The sequence below is a fragment of the Lotus japonicus genome, chromosome 6 (genome assembly GCF_012489685.1).
Source record: "Lotus japonicus ecotype B-129 chromosome 6, LjGifu_v1.2".
NCBI classification, from domain to species: domain Eukaryota; kingdom Viridiplantae; phylum Streptophyta; class Magnoliopsida; order Fabales; family Fabaceae; genus Lotus; species Lotus japonicus.
The window spans coordinates 62,235,406-62,259,984 of NC_080046.1; the positions used below are offsets into that span (position 1 = coordinate 62,235,406).

The 24,579-nt window shown below is 43.4% G+C and overlaps 3 protein-coding genes across 3 annotated transcripts; 2 read left to right on the forward strand and 1 right to left on the reverse strand.

The window, feature by feature from the left end:
- The first annotated feature begins 1,229 nt into the window (after nucleotides 1-1,229).
- On the forward strand, nucleotides 1,230-7,526 carry LOC130723256 (serine/threonine-protein kinase RUNKEL). Its single transcript, XM_057574231.1, has 10 exons — nucleotides 1,230-1,404; nucleotides 1,513-1,602; nucleotides 1,795-1,847; nucleotides 2,147-2,222; nucleotides 2,498-2,559; nucleotides 2,650-2,728; nucleotides 2,851-2,910; nucleotides 3,037-4,686; nucleotides 4,919-5,788; nucleotides 6,123-7,526. Exons 1-10 carry the CDS (start codon nucleotides 1,357-1,359, stop codon nucleotides 7,236-7,238), a joined length of 4,104 nt encoding a protein of 1,367 aa, XP_057430214.1. The 5' UTR covers nucleotides 1,230-1,356; the 3' UTR covers nucleotides 7,239-7,526.
- A 10,816-nt stretch (nucleotides 7,527-18,342) lies between these two features.
- Nucleotides 18,343-19,181, forward strand: LOC130724647 (classical arabinogalactan protein 26-like). The gene has a single exon (XM_057575925.1). The coding sequence runs from the start codon at nucleotides 18,458-18,460 to the stop codon at nucleotides 18,896-18,898; it is 441 nt and encodes a 146-aa protein (XP_057431908.1). The 5' UTR covers nucleotides 18,343-18,457; the 3' UTR covers nucleotides 18,899-19,181.
- A 1,734-nt stretch (nucleotides 19,182-20,915) lies between these two features.
- On the reverse strand, nucleotides 20,916-23,264 carry LOC130724648 (acyl carrier protein 1, chloroplastic-like). Its single transcript, XM_057575926.1, has 4 exons — nucleotides 22,975-23,264; nucleotides 22,447-22,560; nucleotides 22,055-22,177; nucleotides 20,916-21,211 (listed from the first exon to the last, which is right to left on the reverse strand). Exons 1-4 carry the CDS (start codon nucleotides 23,029-23,031, stop codon nucleotides 21,086-21,088), a joined length of 420 nt encoding a protein of 139 aa, XP_057431909.1. The 5' UTR covers nucleotides 23,032-23,264; the 3' UTR covers nucleotides 20,916-21,085.
- Nucleotides 23,265-24,579: the final 1,315 nt, after the last annotated feature.

Consider the following 24,579-nt stretch of genomic DNA (forward strand, 5'->3'; position numbering starts at 1 on the left):
AGTATTATGCATTTACTATCATTATGATAGTTGTACCCATTTTAATCATTACATAATCAAAATCAATTATAACCAAAGTTATCCAAATGAAAATTTGTTACGAAAATTAATTCTTAATAAATGTATCCAAACATAAATCGCGTCACTCAAATTCACGTTTACCAGATCTAATTCTGTTAACGCTGATCTAAACACACATGTAATTAAAGACATACAATAGCTCATAGCATCTGCCCTAAGACCTTAAAGAGGGTTGTGATGTTTCCCTTCTTGTCAGGCATTTTGTTAATCTCCAAGTCTATAATTGTGATCCAATCTGGTCGTGCATGAAAATCTCAGTGATCTTTCATGTTGACAAACTTTGTGAAGTGTTCTTTGAACTCAACTATAATTTGTACGTGGTTATTTGCTTCCCACCCCACAATCGAAGTTATGCATACCTCACTCCCTTCCCCGACAACCCCTTGCCACACCCCTCCATCTGCAACCCTTCACTCCCTCACCCTTTGCACCGGAACCCCCACTCCACCTGTATCCTAACACAGGTTTTGATCGAGAAAGAGAGAAATGACAAAAGGAGGTGCGACCTAGGTTGAGAAAAGGGCACAACTTTGATATAGGTTGAGATTATTGTCTTGCAACTAAAATGCTTACCATGATGAGTGGTTTGGATGTGAGTTTTGACGGAGGTGCATGAGGTTTTGATGGAGAGCAGGGGTGCCTTGGTGGTTGGTAAAGGTGGTGCGACTTTAGTGGTATAAGATGTGGATCTCGATGGTTGTGTAAGGGAGGTGCGACTCTTGTGGTACAGGTGGAGCTTAGTGTCTTTTGTATGTGAGACATGAAGAGTGTATAGAAGGAAGATAATGGAAATTTGGCTGATTGTTGGGTGTTGCCTATTCTCGACAATTCCTAGTTGGAAGTGTGAGAGGGTAAAGTTGTTGTTAAGATTAGAGTAAAGATGTCGATGAAGAAGATAAAAGACTAGAAACTATAATTTTAAAATTAGGATTAGAAAATATAATTAACGAATATATGGTTTTGGTAATTTTCATTAGTATTTTTTGATTATTAATTATGCAGGTGAAAATAAAATTTTGATTAAAAATTACACATGTGAGCCAACTTTGTTTATACAAAAAGATAATAGGGGTATCTACGTATTTTCACTACTGCAACTTATAAACGTTTTCTCTGGTCCCTGTTTGGATGCAAAAATAGCATTATCACTAGTTTTCAATTTTTCAAATACCCCGCCCGTTCCAACAGTCACATTTCCTCTCTCTCTTCTCTTTCTCTCTCTTGTTCATCTCGATCACCATTTGAAATCTGCGAACCCTAGAAATCCAATCCAAGATGAACCAGTACCACATCTACGAAGCCATTGGTCGCGGAAGATACTCGGTAACTTCACCTCCTCCTTCGATTTCCTTTCTTCAATTTGATTTCTCCTCCATGCCATTTTCAATCTCCAATCGCTCTTTTCTCTGTTTTTTCTTTGTGTATGTGCAGACTGTGTACAAAGGCAGGAAGAAGAAGACGATCGAGTATTTCGCCATCAAAAGCGTCGACAAATCGCATAAGAACAAGGTTCTTCAAGAAGTAAGCCCCTCCTCATTCTCGGAATTTCCATTACCAGAGCATCATACTTCATTTAATTTGCTACTATTATTGTTAACTATCATCATCGATAGCGATGTCGATGACGATGATGTAGTTTTCATAGTTTTTTAGCAGTTCCCCCAGCTGTATCATGTGCACTAACACTGAATTCACTGATTTCAAATTCTGCAGGTCAGGATTCTTCACTCCTTAGATCACCAAAATGTGCTCAAGTTTTATTCCTGGTAAGTATTGATTTTCCAGAAATAGACGGGGGCGAGAGGATCCGAAAATGAAGAAATCCCTTTGAATATGCTTACCATGAAGAAAAAAGTTCTGCTATAAATAGGGAGAATTACAATAAAGTGAATTCCTTGAATAAGTGCTACACTTTGTGTAATGAATATTGAATTGGTTCTTAGTTACTATGGATGAACTCTTCCTGTTTAGGAATTGTACCAAACAAATGTTTCTTTCTTAATTAGGGTTAGCATTATTATTATTTTCTCATATTTCTGAGGTGTTGTTCACTTATGCTATTTAGGTATGAAACTTCTGCTCACCTATGGTTGGTTTTGGAGTATTGTGTGGGAGGGGACCTGCTTTCCATATTACGGCAGGTACTAAGCAATTTCATCGTTTCTTGTAGCTTCATTCTTTCTGACTGTGAGATCAAGCTTATTGTTACATAGATTTTTAAAAAAGTGAAGTGATTGACTTTTGGTTTTGGGGTGTTTACATGTTCTGGATATGTGTATATTTTTTCCATCTAGTTCTAAACTGTTGATATCTAAATTAGTAGTTGTAAATTGCAATCTTCTGTTTTTGGGAACTTCGTGCTGTGTTGTTATATATTACCTTCCCGTTTAGCGTTGATTGCTTAGATGAATTGCAGGATAGTAAGCTTCCTGAAGATTCAGTTCTTGAGCTTGCTTCTGACCTAGTAAAAGCTTTGCAGTATGTTCACGAGTCTAAATCTTACCTCCTGTTTTCCCAATATGTAGCTGTATTTACTCTTATATGCACTAAAATTGGATATGCATTCAGGTTTTTACATTCAAATGGAATAATTTATGGTGATCTGAAACCATCAAATATCCTACTAGATGAAAATGGACGTGCGAAGGTACCTATTTATTTTGTGCTCTCTCTCTCTCTCTCTGATTGTTGGTTGAGGAGTTTTAGTTTATATTTTTAATATCTCTTGTTAATGAGATGGAGCGTGTTTTTTCTACTTGATTGATGCAGCTATGTGACTTTGGATTGGCTAGAAGGCTGAAAGAAATATCAAAAGTTCCTTCTTCCTCGGTATGATTGACTTAATTTTGTAAAATTTCTATGCATGTCTGGATGGACTTTTACTCAACAATATTTGTAAATTTTCTATGCAAATTAAACAATCTGTTAATAATATTATGTTTCTATACACTTTAGTTGCCTCCAGCAAAACGTGGAACACCCTCTTACATGGCTCCAGAGCTTTTTGAGGATGGTGGAGTCCATTCATATGCTTCTGATTTCTGGGCCCTTGGTTGTGTATTGTATGAATGTTATGCTGGGAGGCCTCCTTTTGTGGGAAGAGAATTCACTCAGCTTGTCAAATCCATCATTTCAGATCCTACTCCGTCTCTCCCTGGCAATCCAAGTCGGCCTTTTGTCAATTTAATTAATTCTCTGTTGGTAAAAGATCCAGCTGAAAGAATACAATGGCCTGAGCTTTGTGGACATGCCTTTTGGAAAGCCAATTTGACTCTGGTGCCTCTGCCTCCTCAACCTGCATTTGATGATATGATAGTGCTACATGCAAAACCATGCTTATCAGAACGTAATGGAGACAAATCTTCTCATAACAGGACCCCTCCCAAATATCGTGAAAAAGATGTCAAAGGGGGGCTAAAGAAGGATGAGAATTCTGTTTTAGGATCTAGAGGCATTGAGACACCAACAAGGGCAACCCCAAATGGTCACAGAACTCAAACAAAGGGTTCCGGCCGAACAGTTGAGGGGAAGCAGAAAAATCCTTCCAAGGGTGTGAATCTTTTGAGACTGTCAAGAATAGCAAAATCAAATTTACAGAAAGAAAATGAGAAAGAAAACTATCGACGCCCCTTGCCCAATAGTTCTGAGAATGATTCTGAAGTTAAAATAGAGAACACTGATATGGAACTTGATTTTAATGAGAATAGTGAAGAGGAGACACAAGAAGAAACTGATGGCTCTGAACATACAGCTTCTGTGCCTGATGAGAAGATGGAAAGTCATTTTCAAAATCAGGGAAAAGCAGATGAGAGTGAAAATAATATACACCAGTTGGACACCCCATCTGTTGTTAATACTCCTGTCTCAAAGAATCCAAGGTCATTTGATCAGGAGTCAACTCCTGACCGTTCTGACATATCTGGTATTTCTCCCAGTGTGAGTCCTCAAGTGAAGAAGCATAGACCTAAAGAAGACTTAGGATCTGGCCTTGACTCTGAGTCTTCAAGGTCGTCTAACAATGTTTCGCAGGTTCTTTGGCATCCATCTGATCTCTCAGTCAGACCCGTCATGCCCAGCAGAAAAGTTGACAAAGTCTCAGAAGTCATTCCTTCACTTCCTTTTGAGGTGTTGCAAGCATCTGATTTTGTCAAGATTCCTAAAGAGCAACTGGAGGCAATCCACAACCGAATTATAGCCATTTTGAACGGGAATACCAGCATTGGAGAGAAGCAGAATGTTATTAGGTACCTGGAGATGTTGAGCACTAATGCTGATGCTGCCAATATCTTGACCAATGGGCCAGTGATGCTCATGCTTGTAAAATTACTACGTCAATCTAAGGCTTCAGCTTTGCGTGTCCAACTTGCTTCACTGATTGGTCTGTTGATTAGGCACTCTACGTTTGTTGATGACAGTTTGGCTAATTCTGGAATTTTAGGTTCACTGACAGATGGCCTCAGAGACAGGCAGGAAAAAGTGAGGAGGTTTTCCATGGCTGCTTTGGGTGAATTGCTATTTTACATATCCACTCAAAATGCAGACTGCAGGGATAACAATCAACTTGAATCTCCATCAAAGGACAATAGGACTGCATCAGGCTGGCAGGTTAGCTTCTAAGCTTATTTCTTATGTTGTTGTTGTTGTCCATCTGCCTAGATCATTTGAAGTCATTCGTTTGGCTTCTCTAGCTCTAGTATATTAAAATTCACAATTATTTAGGTATGTTGCTTGCAAGAATTTTCATGTCAATTTTGTATCCTGCAAGTATTTTTAACTTTCTTTGCCAGTTTTTCAAGTGCATATTTTTCACGGTTAAAGTTTTTCCACCTGTCTGCAGGTTCCAAATTCGTTAATTTCTCTTGTGTCATCAATGTTGAGGAAGGGTGAGGATGATCTAACTCAACTGTATGCGTTGAGAACAATTGAGAATATTTGCAGTCAAGGAGGGTTGTGGGTGGGACGTTTGACCAGTCAAGATGTTATTAATAATCTCTGCTATATCTATAGAGCGGCAGGGAAACAAGAGAGCATGAGGCTTACTGCAGGATCCTGTTTGGTGCGCTTAGCTCGTTTTAACCCTCCAAGCATTCACCCGGTTATGGAGAAACTTTCTTTCAAGGAGCTAGCTTCTGCTCTTATCAAGGGCAGTCCACGAGAGCAGCAAATCAGCTTAAATCTTCTTAACATGGCAATGCTTGGAAGTCACATGTTCACAAATATTGGAAGAAATCTTCTACCACTTGCAGAGGATAAGAATCTGATCCCAAGTCTTTGGGCTCTTCTTGAGCAGGGTAGTGAAGTTATAAAAGGAAAGTCAATTATCTTTGTGGCTCTCCTCTGTAAGCACGGTAGGAGGTGGCTTCCACACTTCTTTTGTGGTCAAAAGTTACTCTCCGTGGTGGACAGGCTAGGAAAAGAGAAGGATGCCTATGTGAGACAGTGTTTAGATGCATTTGTGCATATTGTGGCATCTACTGTTCCAGGTTTATTGGATGTAATAACAAGCGATATCCAGCAAATGATGGGAGGAAGGCGCCATGGGCATATCTCTGCCCTTAACAGCAGATCTGCACCAAAAACTAACATTCATTTGTTTCCTGTTGTCCTTCATCTTCTTGGAAGTTCAACTTTTAAGCACAAAGTGGTGACGCCTCAAGTACTGCGGCAGTTAGCGAATTTAATTAAATTCGTCGAGACACCATTTCAGGTACGTGACTGAGCCATTACATCTTGTTTTCTTTTAGTGGCATATTCTCTTGTTTTAATGATGTTAACAAGAGTGGAGCTGCAAAATTTCGTTAGATATTAGTAGTACTGTGATATAATGGTTGGATATATTTTAGTAATGAAAATATGAATTTCTTTTTCCTTAAGAACTTGTTCTATACAAAATTAATTTCTAAGGAAATAATATTTTTAGGTTGTAGGAATATATAATAGTTGGATGGAAAATGGCACCTTCAGCTGAACAAGATATATTTTAAGTAACAATTGATGTCTAAACTCTAATGATAATGTTGTCTTTGTTGATTGTCTTTCAGGGAAGAGATGACTTCCAAATAACCCTTCTTCGGATATTGGAGTCTCTCACCGAGGAAACTCCTGTGATTCTTGGCAATCCGGATATTTTCATACGCGAAATCCTCCCCAGCTTGACAGTTCTGTACAAGGGTAACAAGGATGGTGATGCCAGATTTTTATGCCTTAAAATCTTTTTTGATGTGATGATCATTCTTCTCAGTGAACCAATTGAAGAAGAGCAAAGATTGAACGATCTGAAATTCATATCAAACACACGTTTTCTTCCTCTCTACCCAACATTGATCGAAGATGAAGATCCTATTCCTATCTTTGCACAGAAGCTTCTTGTCATGCTACTAGAGTTCAGTTTTATCACAATTCCAGACATTCTACATCTGAAGACAATTTCTCAATGCTTTGAGTTCTTGCTTGGTGATCTTTCAAATGCAAATGTAAATAACGTTAAGCTGTGCCTTGCTCTGGCTTCTGCTCCTGAAATGGAGTCCAAGTTACTCTCTCAACTGAAAGTTGTACGGAGGACTGGTAACTTTCTTGAGTTTGTCTATGCAAAGGGTATGGAAGATTTGCTTGAACCAACTCTCGGGCTGTGCAGGGCTTTTCTAGCACGTTCAGTCAGCTATACAAAAGGTTTCACCTACACAACAGAACCAACTCTCTTAGGCGACTCTTCTGCCGAGGCGAGTGGTGCGGTTGATCCCCAGCAATGCATTAAAGATATAGCAGACTTTGGAAGCAATGTTGGTGTCTTGCTAGAGTTGAGTTCCTATGCAGAAACCAGTATTGCTGATATAGCTTCTGAATGTGTAGTTTTGTTGCTCAAGGCAGCTCCTAGAGAAGGCACCACTGGTCTACTAACCAATCTCCCTAAGGTCAGTGTGATCCTGGAGTCCTGGAGCAAAGGCACCCCTCACTTAATGGTGCAGAGAATGCTTCATGCTTTAGGTTATGCTTGCAAACAGTACTTGTTGCATGCAATGATACTATCAATATCTATTCCAGAGATTTCAAGGATTGAAGTGATAGTTTCTGATCTGAAAAGTTCAGGTGTTCCTGCTTTAGCCAAAACTGCTGGGTTGGCAGCCTTGGAATTGCAGCGGCTGCCTCGCTGCATTTGAATAATTGTTGTCAGTATTCTGTTGTCCAGTATTCGGCTGCCTCGCTGCATCTGCATCTTCTACCTTTATTGTTCATGTCTTAAATTCAAGATAAAGGTTGAGCATTTTGGAGAATTCCACTCAGGCTTCACTGTACTTCTATGTAAAAAACATGTGTACTCAGTATCTTCTTGAACATTAAAATTTAAAATGTAAGCCAACCACCCTAGATTTTGCCATAAATCAAAATGACTAGGGGAATGCATTTGCTTTCACAAGAGACAAATATATGCAGTAAAATTTGAATCATTCTGTCTTTTTGTTTTGAGGGGGTGATTTTGAATCACCTCAGGCACCATAATTATGAACTTTGTAATGCAATACTAGTGTATTTTCACTTTTGCTATTGTTCTTGCAATGAACATTGATGAAAGGTATAGTACCTAGAGAGTGGAGAATTGCGCTAGAGAGAATGCTGAATTTCATGTATGATTTCATCAAATGAGCAAAAAGTCCCTTACAACTGATAACTACCTCCTATTTATAGAGCTCGGGTACTACCTATTGGGCCAATTGGGCCTCCGAGATCAAGGCCCAATTTAAGGCCAGGGCCCCGCCACGGGGCGGGCTATATGCTGGGTGTTGCCCCTCTAGGGGCTCGCCCAGTCCACTAGTCCACAAGACACCGAGCTCGAAGTATGAGAGCTAAGTGTGTCTTTTAAATGCCTTTACATGTGTCCTATTGTACACTGGGATCTAAGCTGTCAACATGACTTGAGAAAAGTGTGGTAAACTATATCGCCAACATGGCGTGAGCAAAAGGAAACTAACATCTTTAGCCACCCAGTCCACTGACTTGGCGAGCAACCCGAGCCGGCAAGCCCACAAGTCCACAAGCGGCGAGAGCGATTGCTCCGTGCTGGCGATTAGCTGGAGCAGGTACATGACCGTTCGCCGGCGGGCATCATTCTGGAGCGACTAAACTTTGTTGCTGGCATCACCTGTCAGGCGATGGCGTTTGGTTTCTTCAGTGGCGAGGCCTTTCGCGCTTTCCCTTATTTCAAAACTCTTTCAAATCCCTAACTGCCCCACGTGACTGCCCCACGTGATGTGTCAGTTACATCAATTTCCCTCTTTCTCCGGAACCGTCACTTCACTTTTCATAACCGTCCCATCGTGCGCAGTAACTCCCCATTACACGCGACCCACATTCCCAAAACCATCATGACTTCTAACCTTCCACACGCGTCCAACACGCGTCACCCTTCCAGACTCCCTCCTTTCCCTATAAAAACCCTTCTTCCCTACAATCATCCCTTTCCGAAACCCCTCTTCACCTCCCTAATCGCTTACCAGACTCCTTCTGCCAACTTCCGTTCCGGAGCCATCGCTTATCACCCCTTCCGCTACCCACTCTTCACATCTTACTCCGGTGAGTCCCACTGTCCTTATCTCTGCATCATTCACATACTCATCTTTTCCTTTCTTTCACTTTGCTGCCTTCTAAAAATGGCTTCAAACCCTACCTCCCCTAATCACTCCTCATCCTCTTCCGGAAGCGACCCCGACGCCACCGCTGCCGGCGGCCTCCGTTTAGAGGTCCCGGAGATCCCTCCTTACCGACTAAAAACCTACGCCACTCTGCCCCTTCCAGTCCAAATAGCCCCCACTCACGAGGCTATAGACCAACCTTCTATTTTCCAGGATAGCGATCTCATCGTGCAGTTCGTAAACTCCTTGGGTGGTTTGTCTAATGACGATGAGTTTAACGCCAAACTCAGGATCTGGATTTGCAGTCCTGGGGATCGCCCCTGGCTTCATAAGCCAGACGGCGACGTAAAGAGATCCCATTTTTTCTTTGCATATGAATACATGTTTAGCGAGCTTGGAATCAGGCTTCCCTTCTCGCCTTTTGTTCAAACCGTCCTCCGCGACATCAACGCGGCTCCCTGCCAACTCCACCCCAACGCCTGGGCCTTCATTCGGTGCTTTGAAATCTTAAGCGCCGCTGTTGGCATCGCCCCATCCCCCACCAGTTTCTTCTACCTCTACGACGTCGACCCCAAGTCCATCAAAAACAAAGGATGGATTTCCTTGAAGGCCCGGGCCGGCCGGAAGTGCTTGCATCCCCACAAAAGTAATGCGAAGTCTTCCTTTGCACGGAAGTACTTCCGTGTAGCGGTTCATCCCGCCTACCCAGAGGCCTTCACCCTTAGAGACGGGACCGCCCTTTTCCCCCTTCACTGGACGGAGAAGCCTAATGGGATTACTGATCCTTCCGAGGAATCCTTGTCCGCTAACGACAAAGCTTTTCTGCATCTCCTTGCCCCACTCCCCATCCTTGACTGCTCAACAGTCCTTGAGGGCGCTGGCTCCTCAAGGACTCCCAAATACCTAGGTCGTCCATGGCTTACTTCTATTATCGACATCTTCTTTCTCGCCTCTTATGTTGTTACTGATATTTTTCTTTGTTGCAGAAGATATGAACTTTACAAACGCCGAGCTCCTGAAGGCTCGTGAGAGGAGAATGGCCCGCTTTTCCCCAAAGTTCAACACTGAGGGCGATGTGAAAAAGCGGGGCGGTGCCGAGAACCAAGGTGAGGGCGCCAACGCTCCCAAAAGGAGAAAATTGGTCAAAGCCTCCTCCGTCGCCGGCACCTCCAACCCTGGCGCTCAACCCACCACCGCCGCTGCGTCTAAAGGTAAAAGTGTTGCTAAAGCCTCCGCCGCCGCAGCTACCGAGACAACCACTGTCCCGGCCCCCAAATCCGCTACCGCGGACGTGGCCTCTACAGCCGCCACCAAGTCCACTACTGTAGGTGACACAGCTGCCTCCACCGATGCCACAACTACCTCTGCTGGTGCCACAACTACCTCTGCTGATCCGTCACCAACTGCTGATTCGACCGCCAACATCTCCCAACCTTCAGCTGCTGAGAAATCTGTCACCGTCAATGCCACAACAGCCGCCACGTCTTCTGATGCTCTTGCCGGGGAGAAAAGGAAAGAAAATGAAACCCCCCAGTCTCCTCCTCGCCAGGACACACCTCCTAGCCCGCCCCCAACAAATGATGGGTGCCCTGCGTCTCCTCCACCTCGCCGCGAAGAGGGATCTTCTAATGTCGCCGCAACCCAGATTGAGCAAACTCCTGGTAAAGAGAGCGGTTCCTCCAGCTACTTCAACATGCTTCCTAACGCCATTGAACCTTCAGAATTCTTGCTTACCGGCCTCAACCGCGAAGTCATAGAGAAAGAGGTTTTGAGCCGGGGTATCAATGAAACCAAGGAGGAAACTCTCGCTTGCCTCCTACGCGCTGGGTGCATCTTTGCCCACGCGTTTGAAAAGTTCAACGTCGCCACCATCGAAGCTGAGCGATTGAAGGCCGAGAGTGCTAAGCATCAAGAAGCCGCCGCTGCTTGGGAAAAGCGTTTCGACAAACTGGCGACGCAGGCAGGAAAAGACAAGGTCTATGCCGACAAGATGATTGGCACGACGGGGATTAAAATCGGCGAACTGGAGGATCAGCTGGCGCTGATGAAGGAGGAAGCGGATGGTCTTGATGCAAGCCTTCAAACTTGCAAAAAGGAAAAAGAGCAAGCTGAGAAAGACTTGATCGCCAGAAGCGAGGCGCTGGTTGCTAAGGAGTCGGAGCTCGCAATATTGCGCACTGAGCTGGAGTTAGTGAAGAAGGCGCTGGCGGAGCAAGAGAAAAAATCTGCCGAGTCCCTGGCCCTGGCGAGGTCTGACATGGAGGCGGTGATGCAAGCCACAGCTGAGGAAATCAAGAAAACAACTGGTGCTCACGCCGAGGCCCTCGCCTCGAAAGATGCCGAGATTGCTTCACAACTGGCAAAAATCAAAGTGCTCGGGGACGAGCTGGCGACGGAGAAAACCAAAGCCACTGAGGCGAGGGAATAAGCCGCTGACATCGCCCTCGACAACCGCGAGCGCGACTTCTATCTCGCCAAAGATCAGACCCAACATTTGTACCCGAACTTTGACTTTAGCGCCATGGGAGTAATGAAAGAGATAATCGCTGAAGGACTGGTTGGTCCCGACGATCCTCCCCTGATTGACCAACACCTCTGGACAGCGACTGAAGAAGAAGAGGAAGAAGAAGAACAAGAGAAAGAGAAAGAAAACAATGAATAATGTAATTTTAACATTACTTTAGCTTTTACTGCCACCTTGTAGTGTACTTTTCCGCCATGCATCTATGTTTAAGCAACCTCGCCACCTTGCCATAGCTTTTTATATCGCCGTTGGATATTTTGTAAACCATGTTGGAATGCTCTTCGCCGTACATTTTTTGGTCGCCGTATTCTTATTGCTTAAAAAATTTAAGAACGAGTTTCATAGTTTAACCCCCCAACACGCCGGAGTAGTAAAATACTCAACATCCTGAGTGACCAAGCACTCGCCTTCCACCTTATTCACTCGCCGACCTTATATCTTGCGTTGTTTTTCACGCGTCATATGATTGAATTACGCCTAACGATTTCGTGCATTAATTTTAACTAGGACTTGTTGCTTGGTATTCCACCACCAAGACTTTAGACGTTTTCCCCAAAGAAAGAAAACGGCCTCCATTCTCGAGGGCTTTGCCCGCTCGGGGCTTACAATGCTTTGATCCCAATGGCCATTTGGGGGTCCCAAGACTTTTGCCTAGTTAACGGCGCTCGTCGTATTCTGGCGAGACTTACCCAGCACATCGTTTACGGGACCGGCAATCACGTCAGACTTTCCGGGGGGTGATTCCCGTCAAAGGCCATTTGTGGAATCGCCGCCACCTTCAGGGTTCCAGCAAGCCCCTTTGGGGATCAAGCTTGTCCCACTTAGTGATCGCCGTAATTCTTTAAGTCGATCGGCAATTTCGATCGTCAGGGAATCCCTGGAATTTTTGGACACGAATTTCGTGAATTTTCGTTTTATTTTATTGATGGAGCGCCTCATTAAAAAACTCCTTTCGGAGAAAAAGAGCACGCTTTGTTATTGTAATATATTGGAGAATTTGGAAACACTTTTCAGAAAATTTTAAAGATATCTGGCTCCGGCGACTCCGCCTTGCTCGCTTTCTCGCCTGCGATCAACTATAATAGTAGCGCAAGCTCAAACCATTGAACGACCGAGGTAGCCGCCTTCCATCAAGCTCTTCTAAATGATAGGCCCCATTACCAAGAACTTTAATAATGCGGTAGGGCCCCTCCCAGTTAGGAGTAAGCTTATTTCCCGGGGCTCCCGATCGCCACTTGAGGACCAGGTCGCCGACCTGCATATCTCGGACGCGGACCCTGCTGTTGAACTTTGCCGCCACGCGCTGCTTCATCGTTGTTTCCCGAATGTGCGCCTCGTCACGCGTTTCCGACAAAAGGTCCAACTCCGCCGCCATATTGGCCTGATTCTCCCCTTCAAAATCTGGCTGGGTTCGCCATGTGAAGTTGTCAATCTCCACTGGCAACATAGCATCAACCCCATAGGTCATTCTAAAGGGGGTTTCCCTTGTAGTGGATTGCACAGTGGTGTTGTATGACCATAGCACCACCGGGAGTTCCTCCAGCCATGCTCCCTTAGCCTCCTTGAGCCGTCGCCTTAATCCACGCAGGATTACCCTGTTTGCAGATTCCACTTGCCCGTTTGCTTGCGGATGTTCCACAGAGGCAAACCTCATCTGTATGCCCATTTCCTTGCAAAATTCTCTAGTTTGATTGCTTGAAAACTGGGTCCCGTTGTCGGATACGATCGCCCTTGGGATCCCGAACCTGCAAACAATTCGCCTCCAGTAGAAGTTGACTATTTTTGCAGAGGTTATTTTGGCCAGGGGCTCGGCCTCAATCCACTTAGTGAAATAATCCACCGCCATCAATATAAACTTCATTTGCGACTTGGCGATCGGAAAAGGTCCGACCAAGTCCACGCCCCACATGGCGAAAGGCCACGGGGCGCTCATCGTTACCAGCTCCTTTGGCGGTGCCTTAGATAAATCAGCAAACACTTGACATTTTTTGCATTTTTTCACAAAGTCCATGCAATCTTTCCTGAGGGTGGGCCAGTAGAATCCCGCCCTCAACACCTTGCAAGCCAAAGATCTCCCTCCAATGTGGCTTGCGCACACTCCCTCGTGCACCTCAGACATGACCGCCTCGTACTTTTCTGGCGGCACGCATTTTAACAATGGCGCCGAAAAACCATGGCGATACAAGTGTCCGTCGATGAGAGTGTAGTGGCTCGCCTCTCGCCGCTGCTCCTTTGTGCATTGCTCTACTTCCGCCGGGTCCCCCGCCAAGATAGACAATATAGGCCCCATCCATGTCGCCCCTCTGTCCACACATGCCATAAGCTCGCCTTCAATGCTGGGGAACGCTAGCGTTTCCTGAATCACACTTCTATTGTTGCCGGGCTTTCGCGTGCTCGCCAATTTGGCCAACGCGTCCGCCCGCTGGTTTTCAGTCCGAGGAACATATTCCACCACAACCTCTTGAAAAAGCGTCATCAAATATCGCACTCGCTCCAGGTACTTGATCAGATTAGGATCTTTGACCTGGAAAGTGCCCTTCACTTGATTCTCCACCAACTGCGAGTCCGTTCTTATCAACAAGCTCCCGATCTTTACCTCCCGCGCCAACTTCAACCCGGCGATGAGAGCTTCATACTCTGCCTTTGTGTTTGTGGCTTTGAACTCAAATTTCAGCGATTGTTCCAGTACTAGATCCCCTGGTCCCTCCAACGTTACTCCCGCGCCACTGCCGCTGCTATTGGAGGATCCATCTACAAAGAGAGTCCACTGTGTGTCTACTCTTTCAAACCGATCTGGGGTTAATTCCACCACAAAATCAGCCAGCGACTGTGCGCCAACCTTGCCTCGTTTATCATATTGCAACCCATATTCGGACAATTCAACCGACCAGGCGACCAATCTGCCTGACAAATCCGGTTTTTGTAACACTTGTCCGCACCCTTACTGGAAAACTCTGAAAGTAAGGTCTTAACCGCCGGGCGGTGACGAGGACCGCTAATGCTGCCTTCTCGATTTTCTGGTATCTGACCTCTGCGCCCTGGAGTGTGTGACTAACAAAATAAACAATTCGATGTTCGCCATCAACCTCCTGCAATATCACAGAACTCAGAGCACTATCGCTCACAGCAAAATACAAATGCAGCGGGTGTCCCTGTATTGGCTTCGACAAGATTGGTGGCGACGATAGGAGTTCCTTGAGGCGAACAAAAGCTTCCTCACACTCCGCCGTCCACTCAAATGCGACATTCTTGCGAAGACACTTGAAAAAAGGGAAAGATCTGTCACCAGACTTAGGAAGAAACCGAGATAACGCTGCTATTCGCCCTGTTAAACGTTGGACCTCCTTCACATTAGAAGGGCTTTTCATCTGTTGAATCGCCTTGCATTTATCTGGGTTTATCTCTATTCCTCTGGATGTGATCATGAATCCCAAAAACTTGCCACCCTGAACACCAAAAGAGCATTTCTCCGGGTTGAGGCGCATATTGTGCTTCCTTATCTCGCCAAATGCTTCCCCCAGATCTTGATGATGGTCCAAACCACGTACCGATTTAACAATCATATCATCAACGTAAACCTCCATGTTTCTTCCCACCTGCCCAGCAAACACCCTATCCATCAACCTTTGGTAGGTCGCCCCAGCGTTCTTTAGTCCAAACGGCATGGTGCGATAGCAATAATTGACTCTGGCGGTCATGAAAACCGTTTTGTCCTCGTCTGCCGGGTGCATGCGGATCTGATGATAGCCAGAATAAGCGTCCATCAAGCTAAGCAGTTCGTTGCCCGAGGCACCATCAACGAGGCTATCAATGCTGGGAAGGGGATACGAATCTTTTGGACATGCTTTGTTTAAGTCTGTGTAATCTACACACATTCGCCACTTCCCGTTCGCCTTCTTCACCATTACGACGTTCGCCAACCACGTCGGATACTTCACTTCCCTGATGAACTCTGCCGCCAGCAACTTGTCAACTTCCTGTTGAACCGCCTTTCCCTTGTCTCCTCCCAAGCGCCGCCTAAGTTGTGAAACAGGCTTGACACTTGGATTCAATGCTAGTCGATGGCAGATGAAGTTTGGATCAATTCCAGGCATGTCTTTGCAGCTCCAAGCAAACAAATCTAAGTTCTCCCCAAGCAGCTTTGTCAGGCGCGTCTCCTGCTCTTCTGTCAGTCTGGTCCCAATCTTCAAAACGCGATCGCCAAACTTTAGCGCCTTCGTTTCTTCAATTGGCGTGGGCCTGTTTACCCGCCCCTCGCCACGTGGGTCAAGATTTTCATCCGAAGCTTCAATTTCATAACATCTATGACCGACCAACGCACTCTTCTTGCCATACAAGTTAAGGCAATTATTGTAACACTCCCTCGCCATCTTCTGGTCCACCTTTAGCTTTCCAACATTTCCACTGCTTAGCGGATACTTGACCGCCAAGTGGGCCGTTGAAATTACAGCACAAAGGCGATTCAATGTATTTCGCCCAATGATGACGTTGTAAGATGCCACCACCTGGAGAACCAGATACCTTACCTTCAAAACCCTGGCACACTCATCTTCCCCGAATATTGTGTCTAGATCAATGTATCCTCGCACCATCACTTGCTCCCCCGCGAAACCTACCAAGGTTCCCGCATATGGAGTCAGATCACTGTCAGTTAGTCCTAACTTGTCGAATGCATCGCCATAGATGATATCAGCCGAACTACCCTGATCCAGGAGTACCCTTCTAACGTTGAAACTGTTCATCCTTAACTGCACTACGATCGGGTCATCCTTATGAGGCTTTATCCCCTCAAAGTCTGCCATCGAGATTGTTATATCAGGGTGTACGAATCCAAAAGCGACCTCACGAACGGAATTAACCGCGCGAACATGGCGTTTCCGCGCCGCATGGGTGTCGCCACCGCCGCCAAACCCTCCAGCGATGGTGTTTATGGTCCCGACGGGCGGTCCTGAGTGTTGAGCGAACGTGTCATTAGCTCCTCTTGCGGCGATAGCCGCTGATTCTTGCTTTTTCTTGCCCTTAGTGTCCACTCGCTCCTCCTCTCGCTTATGCGTTTTGTTGTGATCGCCGTTGTTGCGCCACTGGCCTTGGCGATTTCCTTGATATCCCGCCCGAATCAACTTATCAATTTCCCGCTGCAAAGTCCAGCAGTCGTCTGTGCTGTGCCCGGCGGACCGATGGAATTCACACCACTTCTTGGGATTGGCGTCCCGTGATTGATACTTAGGGGCCTCTGGCTCATCCACTAGATTTGCGCCCCTCGCCTCACGGAGCATATCCGTTAATTCAGTATTCATTACCATGTCAGCTTCCTCCCGCTGGCGATGGGACTTGGATTGCTATGGCCGGCGCTGTTCATAGTCATCACGCCGTGGATACAACTGCTCCTTGGTCGGCCTCAATGTCGGCTTCCCTTTATCTTGCCTCTGCTGCTTGCCATCCCCCTTATCTTCGCCATTCTTATCTTTTTTCGCGCGCTTGGGCGACGTGTCGCCCTTTTCCAGCTTCGCGCGCTTTCTTTTGAAAGCGTCGTCCTCCTCATCAAGAATATAAGTGCTGGCGTGAGCACGCATCTCCTCCATCGAACGCGCCGGCTTACGTGTCAATTTACTGTTCAATCCTCCCGGTAGCAAACCGTTTTTAAATGCTAGAGCACAAGCTCGAGGCTCCTCGTCCTCAACCTTGACCGACGCTGCGCTGTACCTTGCCATGTACTCTTTCAGTGACTCTCCTTCTTGCTGGCGAATATTATATAGTTCATTGATCGTCACCGGCTGATTCTTATTCGCCGAAAATTGCACTAGAAACTTTGATGAGAAGTCTCTGAAATTCGAAATCGATCCGCGCGGCAAAGTTGTGAACCACGCCATCGTCGTCGATTTGAACGTCGATGGAAACATCCTGCACTTCACCGCATCTGACGCCGCAATTATCACCATCTTCGTATTGAAATACAGAAGATGATCATTCGGATCGGAATCTCCGCTGTAAGAATCCAGAACTAACGTTTTCATATTATCCGGAATCACCACACTCTCGACATCCTCCGAGAACGGACGGAACTCAGCCACGGAATCTGCTTCTCTGCTTCCATCGTCCCACTGCTCGCGACGGTAGAAATCCAACTGAGCCTGTAGATGCTCATTCCTCTGTTGGATGTTGCCAATGCTGCGCATCAGATGGCGCCATTGCTCCTGTGTCACCGCCGGCTGTTGCTCCGGAGCAGGTGAATTCTCTGGTGAGCGCTCCAGAGATCCAACCTGTGAAGGCGATGGAGGAGGTGGTGGTGATGGAGGAGGAGAAGGCGGCTGTACTCCCACCGTTCGTACCGGAGAATCCAGGATCACACGATGAGGCCGCCGAGGCGGCGAAATTCGCTGTCGCACCGGTGAATGATGCTGCCTCCTGCGTCGAGTCTCCATCCAAACCAAGAACGATGCAAACTCGATCGGAAAACGAACACCAGTTACAGAATCAAAATCAAAAATCCAGAGAATTGCCTAATCACAAACAGAGATAACTTCCAGCACAATCAATCCACGTGAATGGGAGTAGAAAGTTTACAGTTCCCACAGACGGCGCCAAATGTTCTTGCAATGAACATTGATGAAAGGTATAGTACCTAGAGAGTGGAGAATTGCGCTAGAGAGAGAATGCTGAATTTCATGTATGATTTCATCAAATGAGCAAAAAGTCCCTTACAACTGATAACTACCTCCTATTTATAGAGCTCGGGTACTACCTATTGGGCCAATTGGGCCTCCGAGATCAAGGCCCAATTTAAGGCCAGGGCCCCGCCACGGGGCGGGCTATATGCTGGGTGTTGCCCCTCTAGGGGCTCGCCCAGTCCACTAATTAACTATTAGCTTTAAATTAACAGAAAATAAAGAGCTGTATGGCACCAAATATCACGGGCCTGAAAAGGATTCTATTTCACCAAACGCATCACATGGCAACCTTTACAATCTTTGTCTGTTCCTCCAAGAAAAAACACTATGTTTCCTCATCACCATCCAATACACTCTAGCCACGTGGTACCCCCCCCCATTTGGCCCCACCTAGTCTTAGTTAGGAGTAGACATGGAGAGATATAGTAACCTTCAGAGCTCTCCAGAGCAAGAAAAAGATTTAAAGGCATGTCATCATTGTTTTTCCACTAAAGCTCACATTTTTCCATTCCTTCATAAAATCCTTACACACTTATATCCATTTCTTCACCATCTGAATGGCATCAAAATTATTCAGTGCTCATCTAGCACTATTGATCATCATGGCTTTCATGCCCTCACCTCTGCTTTCATCATACTCAGAGGCAGAATCCACTCCCAGAGTTCCCACTCTCTCATCTTCACCAGCATCACTATCAGATCCTCCTCCATCTTCACTCTCTCCTTTCCAAGTGTTGTCCCCAGACATTTCTCCACTGTTACCTTCTCCAGGTGGGGCATTACCAACTCCTGCAGGCTCTGACATTCCCAACATTCCTTCCAATCCAAGCCCTCCAAACCCAGATGATATCACTGCTCCTGGACCTCTTTCTGCATTTTCACCACTTGGACCAATTCAGCCTTCCTCCAATGCTCCTAGAAGTCTACTTTGTAACTTAGCCACCACTGCTTTTGCAGTTTTAGCAACATGCTTGTCTATGCAGTATATGAGAGTATGAGTGATTTTGGGGTGTGGTAGATTCCAATTATGAGCAACAAAGTTTTTCCTACTAAGTATTCACACAGCTACATTCACAGGGACTCAAAACTGAGACTTCTACTTGGTGAAGATTCCAAATATTGTACACTAGATTCTCATTCTTGTATGTTGATTTTTCATTCTTACCTTGTAGTATATGATGGCATAATGAAACCCTGTTTCTCTATCAATTGGGTTGAGAATAATTTCCAACAATATCAATTTTTATTTATTTATGATGATTCAATCTACTGTTGATTTCACTTCCCAGTTGCAATAATTGAGGTTATCCTTTCCTTTTGCTTTACCATTATGTTAAAGGATCCTTTATCTTTCTAATTAGCGGCCCATGATTGAACTTTTTAAGAGCTTTTTTGCAATTTCGGCATCACTCTGCTTATAGCTGGGAGTGAAAGAGAGTTGCTTCCAGCTCCGCCTGCAGGTTTGCATGTCCTCCATGGAGATGGTGGCACATTGTTGAAGCATTTTCATGTTGCAGCTGAAGTGCACGTGACAGACACCTAATCATCAGAAATTAGGTGTTTTATTGTTGTTTTTTTCCAATTATGGATCACATGCTGCCCAATGAAATGACAAGTTTCAATAGTAATACTATAATTAATGTTTAGGTAATCCTGTTTTGTCTGGTTTTGCTGTCTTGGTGTCTTTTCCTTGGATACCATAAGAACATATTCCATGCCTTCATTCATGAGCCTAACCCCTACTTTGTTTTACTTCTACTGCATACCGGAAATTTTGTGCAAAAATATTTAAAAGAAAATTTTGAAATGTATATGCATATTATTTTTGTCTAGATTTTTTTTATGCGGTAAAGTCATGTTGGGAAGAATTTGCAGTTTCGGTGCAAAAGTAATGTATTGACAAGAAAATATTCCTACCAAAATAGCAACACTTATTACAGCTGTGTTTGTTTAAACATTATTTCCTCCGTTCGCATCATTCCGAGGAAAAGCCACAGAGCCAATGTGTTGGAATGGATAAACGCCAGTTAACTTTTAATCAATCACACACTTGATCATTGTCTCACATATAATGATTACATTCTTCATAAGTCATAATAATGTTGAAAATGAACAAAAGGTTAAAGAGCTTCCTTGCCTTGACTAGTCGAGTTTAAACATTCACTCTCTAATGTGAGCAATGTTTTGCTTAGGCATTTAAAAATAGTAATTTCTTAAGAGGCCTATGAAAATATTTTAGTTCACATAAAAGCTACCTTAAAGATACATTCACTTTACAGGCCAGATGAGCTTGAATTGAAAAGCCTAAGGCACCTCTAGGACTGTTCATGGTTCTCTGAGAACCGAAGCTAACCAAGAATCGAACCAAAAACCGAACCGTTTAAGAACCGAACCGAACTCGAACCTAAATTGAAAAACCGGTTCGGTAACCGAACCAAAATATCAACTACCAATTCAGGTTCGGTTCGGTTCGGTTCGAACCATAGTATATCGGTTCGGTTCGGTTCGAACCATCTAAAATATGCATATTTTACCGAATTGGTTAACCAAAATTTGAAACCGGTTCGGTTCGGTTCGAACCATACTATATCGGTTCGGTTCCGTTCTCTTGAACCAAAATTTTGGTTCAGGTTCGGTTCGGTTCAAGCAAAGAACCGAACCATGAACAGTCCTAGGCACCTCAATGCCACTTGCATTAAAAGATAGTATACTAAACATTTGATTGCGATCAGTATATTTGGCAGTCTAGAAACAGTGCGAGAGAAATAATGACAAGAGGCTTTTCCCCCAAAATTTATAGGCATTACGCTATTAAAACAACTCTAAGGTATTATAAATAGAGCTATTTAACTTAATTTGTGATACTCATACAAAATTGTGAGATACACTTGTGGGCATGCAAGTGTATACTTATTATGCTTCCTTGAATAGTGTTATTAGCAAGTTGAGACGCAAATTTTGAAATAGAGAACGAAATGAATACTTATTTGGATGTGATTTTATAAGAAACACAAATTTTGCAAAATTAAAACTATATAGTAATCCAAATATGGTTCAGAAAGTATCTAGCAGTCACTTGAAGAATAGAACTGAAATACCAAAGATATAATTAAAACATCAAAATCCCCTTCCATCAAACAAACAATTAAACTCCAAACTGGACATTTTATGTCCACTTAGCTAATTTAAGCCTTGCTCTCAAGAAGTTTATCAATCATATCAGCAGCATCTTGAACGGTGGCGATGCTCTGGGCACTTTCTTCTTCCACACTAATGCCAAATTCCTCCTCAAGCCCCATCACAATCTCAACCTGCACAAAATTCAAAATGCAAGTCTAAATACAACAAACAACAAAATTCTTATCAAAGGCAATATGGACCACAAACATCAATACACTCAGTCAAAAACCAAATGCAAGTCTAAATAATCAAAGCAAAAGATCATATAATGTAAACCACAGCCCACAGTGTATTCGGCGTTCCATTTAAGCATATAGCCTAGAGTGTGTGTAAGTCTCATGCAAGGTAAAGGTATGGAGGTCTCAGGTTCGATCCAATTTTCATTAGAAACATAACATTGAAATTTTAGAAAGAAAAAAAGAATCATGTCAAGCATGACATAGGGTGAAGCTGAAGGAAGAAGGCAACTAATTGCTTAAAACAGCCTGCAGTGTATTATCATGGACACAACAACAGTAAAATAAGAACTAGATAGAAAACCTGAGGCATTTTATCAGGGAACAATAAGTAGAGAGTGTAGAGTAAGAACTAAATATAGCTTGCTTCAATGTATCATTAATCTAGAATAGTGTTATATGTACTTATATCAGAGAAACTAACAGCCGCTAAAAGGATGATCTTCATAATTATCCGGAGAAATGCATCATGGGATGATATAATCAGATATGAGAGCTTGCAAGCACTCAGTTTTATAGCAATCAATCACCACTTTCTACTTGTAAAGAAACTCTTGATTGTACCATGAGGAAGAGAAAACAAAATCTCAGCAAGAAATGCGAGCAGTTCAAATAACAAATAGTTAATAGATGCAACAATCAGGTACAACAAATACTCAAAAATTGGAGTTCTTTTTAGTGATTACAGTATTGTGATTTGACACCACAACAATAATTCATAGATAAATATGAAAATACCGTGTCAAGAGAATCAGCTCCAAGAGTGGTAAATTTGGACTCTCCAGTGACAGTTGAATCCTCTGGCAATGCCAATTGCTTCTTGACTATGGCACACACCTTCTCCACGGTCTCTGGCTTGGCCTGGAGAAAAAAAACATGTTAATTATAAGTTTATAACATCCTAAATATAACAGAATGCAGTTCAGGCCAAAAATATTTTAGTTATTTTGTAATTCTAAGCACGCAACCAATAATTATGAGCATATAATAGTAGATTTTTTTCATGGAGATGGTATAAGGATGAAAAATTAAGAATTTAGAATTCAAAATGATGGAATTGATTAAATCAAGCAAACCTATCTCATTGGCAAGGCAATTACAAACATAGGGTTTATGGCAGCAAATCTTACCGCACATGCAACTTGAAGGCGGGGTGCCCTGGGCTGCATTGTGATGGATGGGAAAATTCTCCCATTCATTGAAAGTGAAACTGTACTTGGGCTAGCAAACCTGGTACCAGAAACCTGTTTTCAAATCCAACAACAACTCAATGAGTCTAAATCAACCACAAAATATAACACACCTAATCTTCTACTCACAATCATTAAATTAAACAACAAAATCAATTCCATCAACAAATCACTATCATGCATTTCAACCAAAATTTCAACAAATCACTATCATACTAATAATTAGATTTATTTTATAAGCCACCTAAAAAATAGATAAATTCCTCAAAACAAGTTCAATCTAAGTTGATCCAATATAGAGGATTCAAATTCCATGAAATAAATAAAAATTGCGTAGGAAAATGGTCTAGAAATCAAAAAATTGAAAGCAGAGCAAATGCAATCATAAAATATTCCCTAAAATCCAGAAAAAAATAGAGAAAATTAGCTAAAAACACAGATTCAGTGAAATGGAGTGAAGGAGCATACCAGGGTTTGGTTGGGGAGAGAAGAGAGGGACATGGAGACTCTGGTGAGGGAAGCCATTGGAGTGAGATCTGAGATCGGAACGACGGAGGCTACGAAGTGTGTGTGTTTGAGACAGAAATGAAATGGAAGACACGAGTGTGATGGGAAACTGTAACTATTTATAGGGACGAAACAACGCCACAAAAGTGTTGGGGTTTTGGGGTTTCGCTTCGTTACCTTCGAGGTTCGGCACGTGCGAAACGGTGTTTGTTAACTTTGCTTTCTCCGTCCTATCCCTGGGTTTCAACTTTCCTTCGTTTGGTTCAACTCCCAAACCTTTTGTTTTTGTATTTTTTCATAATAAAGACTTGAGATTACAATTCAAAATTTATTTAATTCCAGGTTTAACTCTTACATCCTATAGGTCAAGAGTTCGAATCTCTTTCGGATCAGTAAAATCTCAGTTGGTGGACAACCCTTATCGGGAAAATCCCCCGACGTTGTTTCTAGGAGTGAGCCTCCGTTGATCTCCTCAACATGCCACTGGCGCGCTGCCTAGTAGTTCCGGGGTGTTTTCTCTCCATTCTACCATTTTTTTTTAAAAAATATTTAATCATGTTTTGTCTTGTTAAAAGTATTAATTGCAAAAATGTTAAATATGGAGATGTACTATACTAAAAGGTGTACTATAACTCTGGTCGAGATAGTTGATTTCCTTGAGCATATAATCCAAAGTTTAATTTATAGATAGTGCGTATGGAAAAATATTTGTTGAGAGATGTCTCTAAGCATTCTAAATTAACGGGAAAAACATTTGTTGAAATGGAACAAATGTTAACCAAAAAAAAACATTTATTGGAAATGGACATTATGTTAGGTGATTATTACTTGATTTTGAAAATTAAAAGTTTAATATTTTGGAGATTTTTCCCTCACCAACGAAACCTCAGTTCAAAACTAGCACACAATGAAAAAAAATGTACAAGATTCACGATTCACTAACTCTCTTTCAAGTTTCAACAATTGGGATTTTGTTGTTTTTTGCAATGCATGACTTGTCCACAGTGTTAGATCGATTTACAAAATAAATAATGATGTAATTTAGATTAGACTACTAATGAGATTCATAATATAGGTAGGTTTCCAAAACGTCCTTATAGTGCAGCTGTGGCGTGGAACTGGACGGCAAAGACCGTTTGCATTGGGCGGAAATTCTCTAGTACTATTATGATCTACACTTTCCAGCTCACCCATTTTCCCAACCAGCATTCATGTTTTATGCATACCTCTAGGTGTTGATAGTTAACTACTTCATATGTGAAGGAAGTGGGTCGGGTTAGAGTCATCATCTAGCCCAAACTACCAACTTGTTGGCCAACAGTGGGATGGACATGCCAACATGTAAAACCATCTTCCTCTTTTTGTAAATGTAATTTTTTATATTTTTAGTGTCTTGGAGGGTTTGATGGGCCAACCCATGGATCAACCTGCTAACCCTTTTTTTTTCAATGTTCCTACAATTCTATGTGTCATTTATAATTTTTTTGTTTTCTGGTGACCCAACGTGTCAACTCGCCCTTAAGTGGGGTTGACAGGGTTTCTCAATCCAATTTTGTCGCATTATTT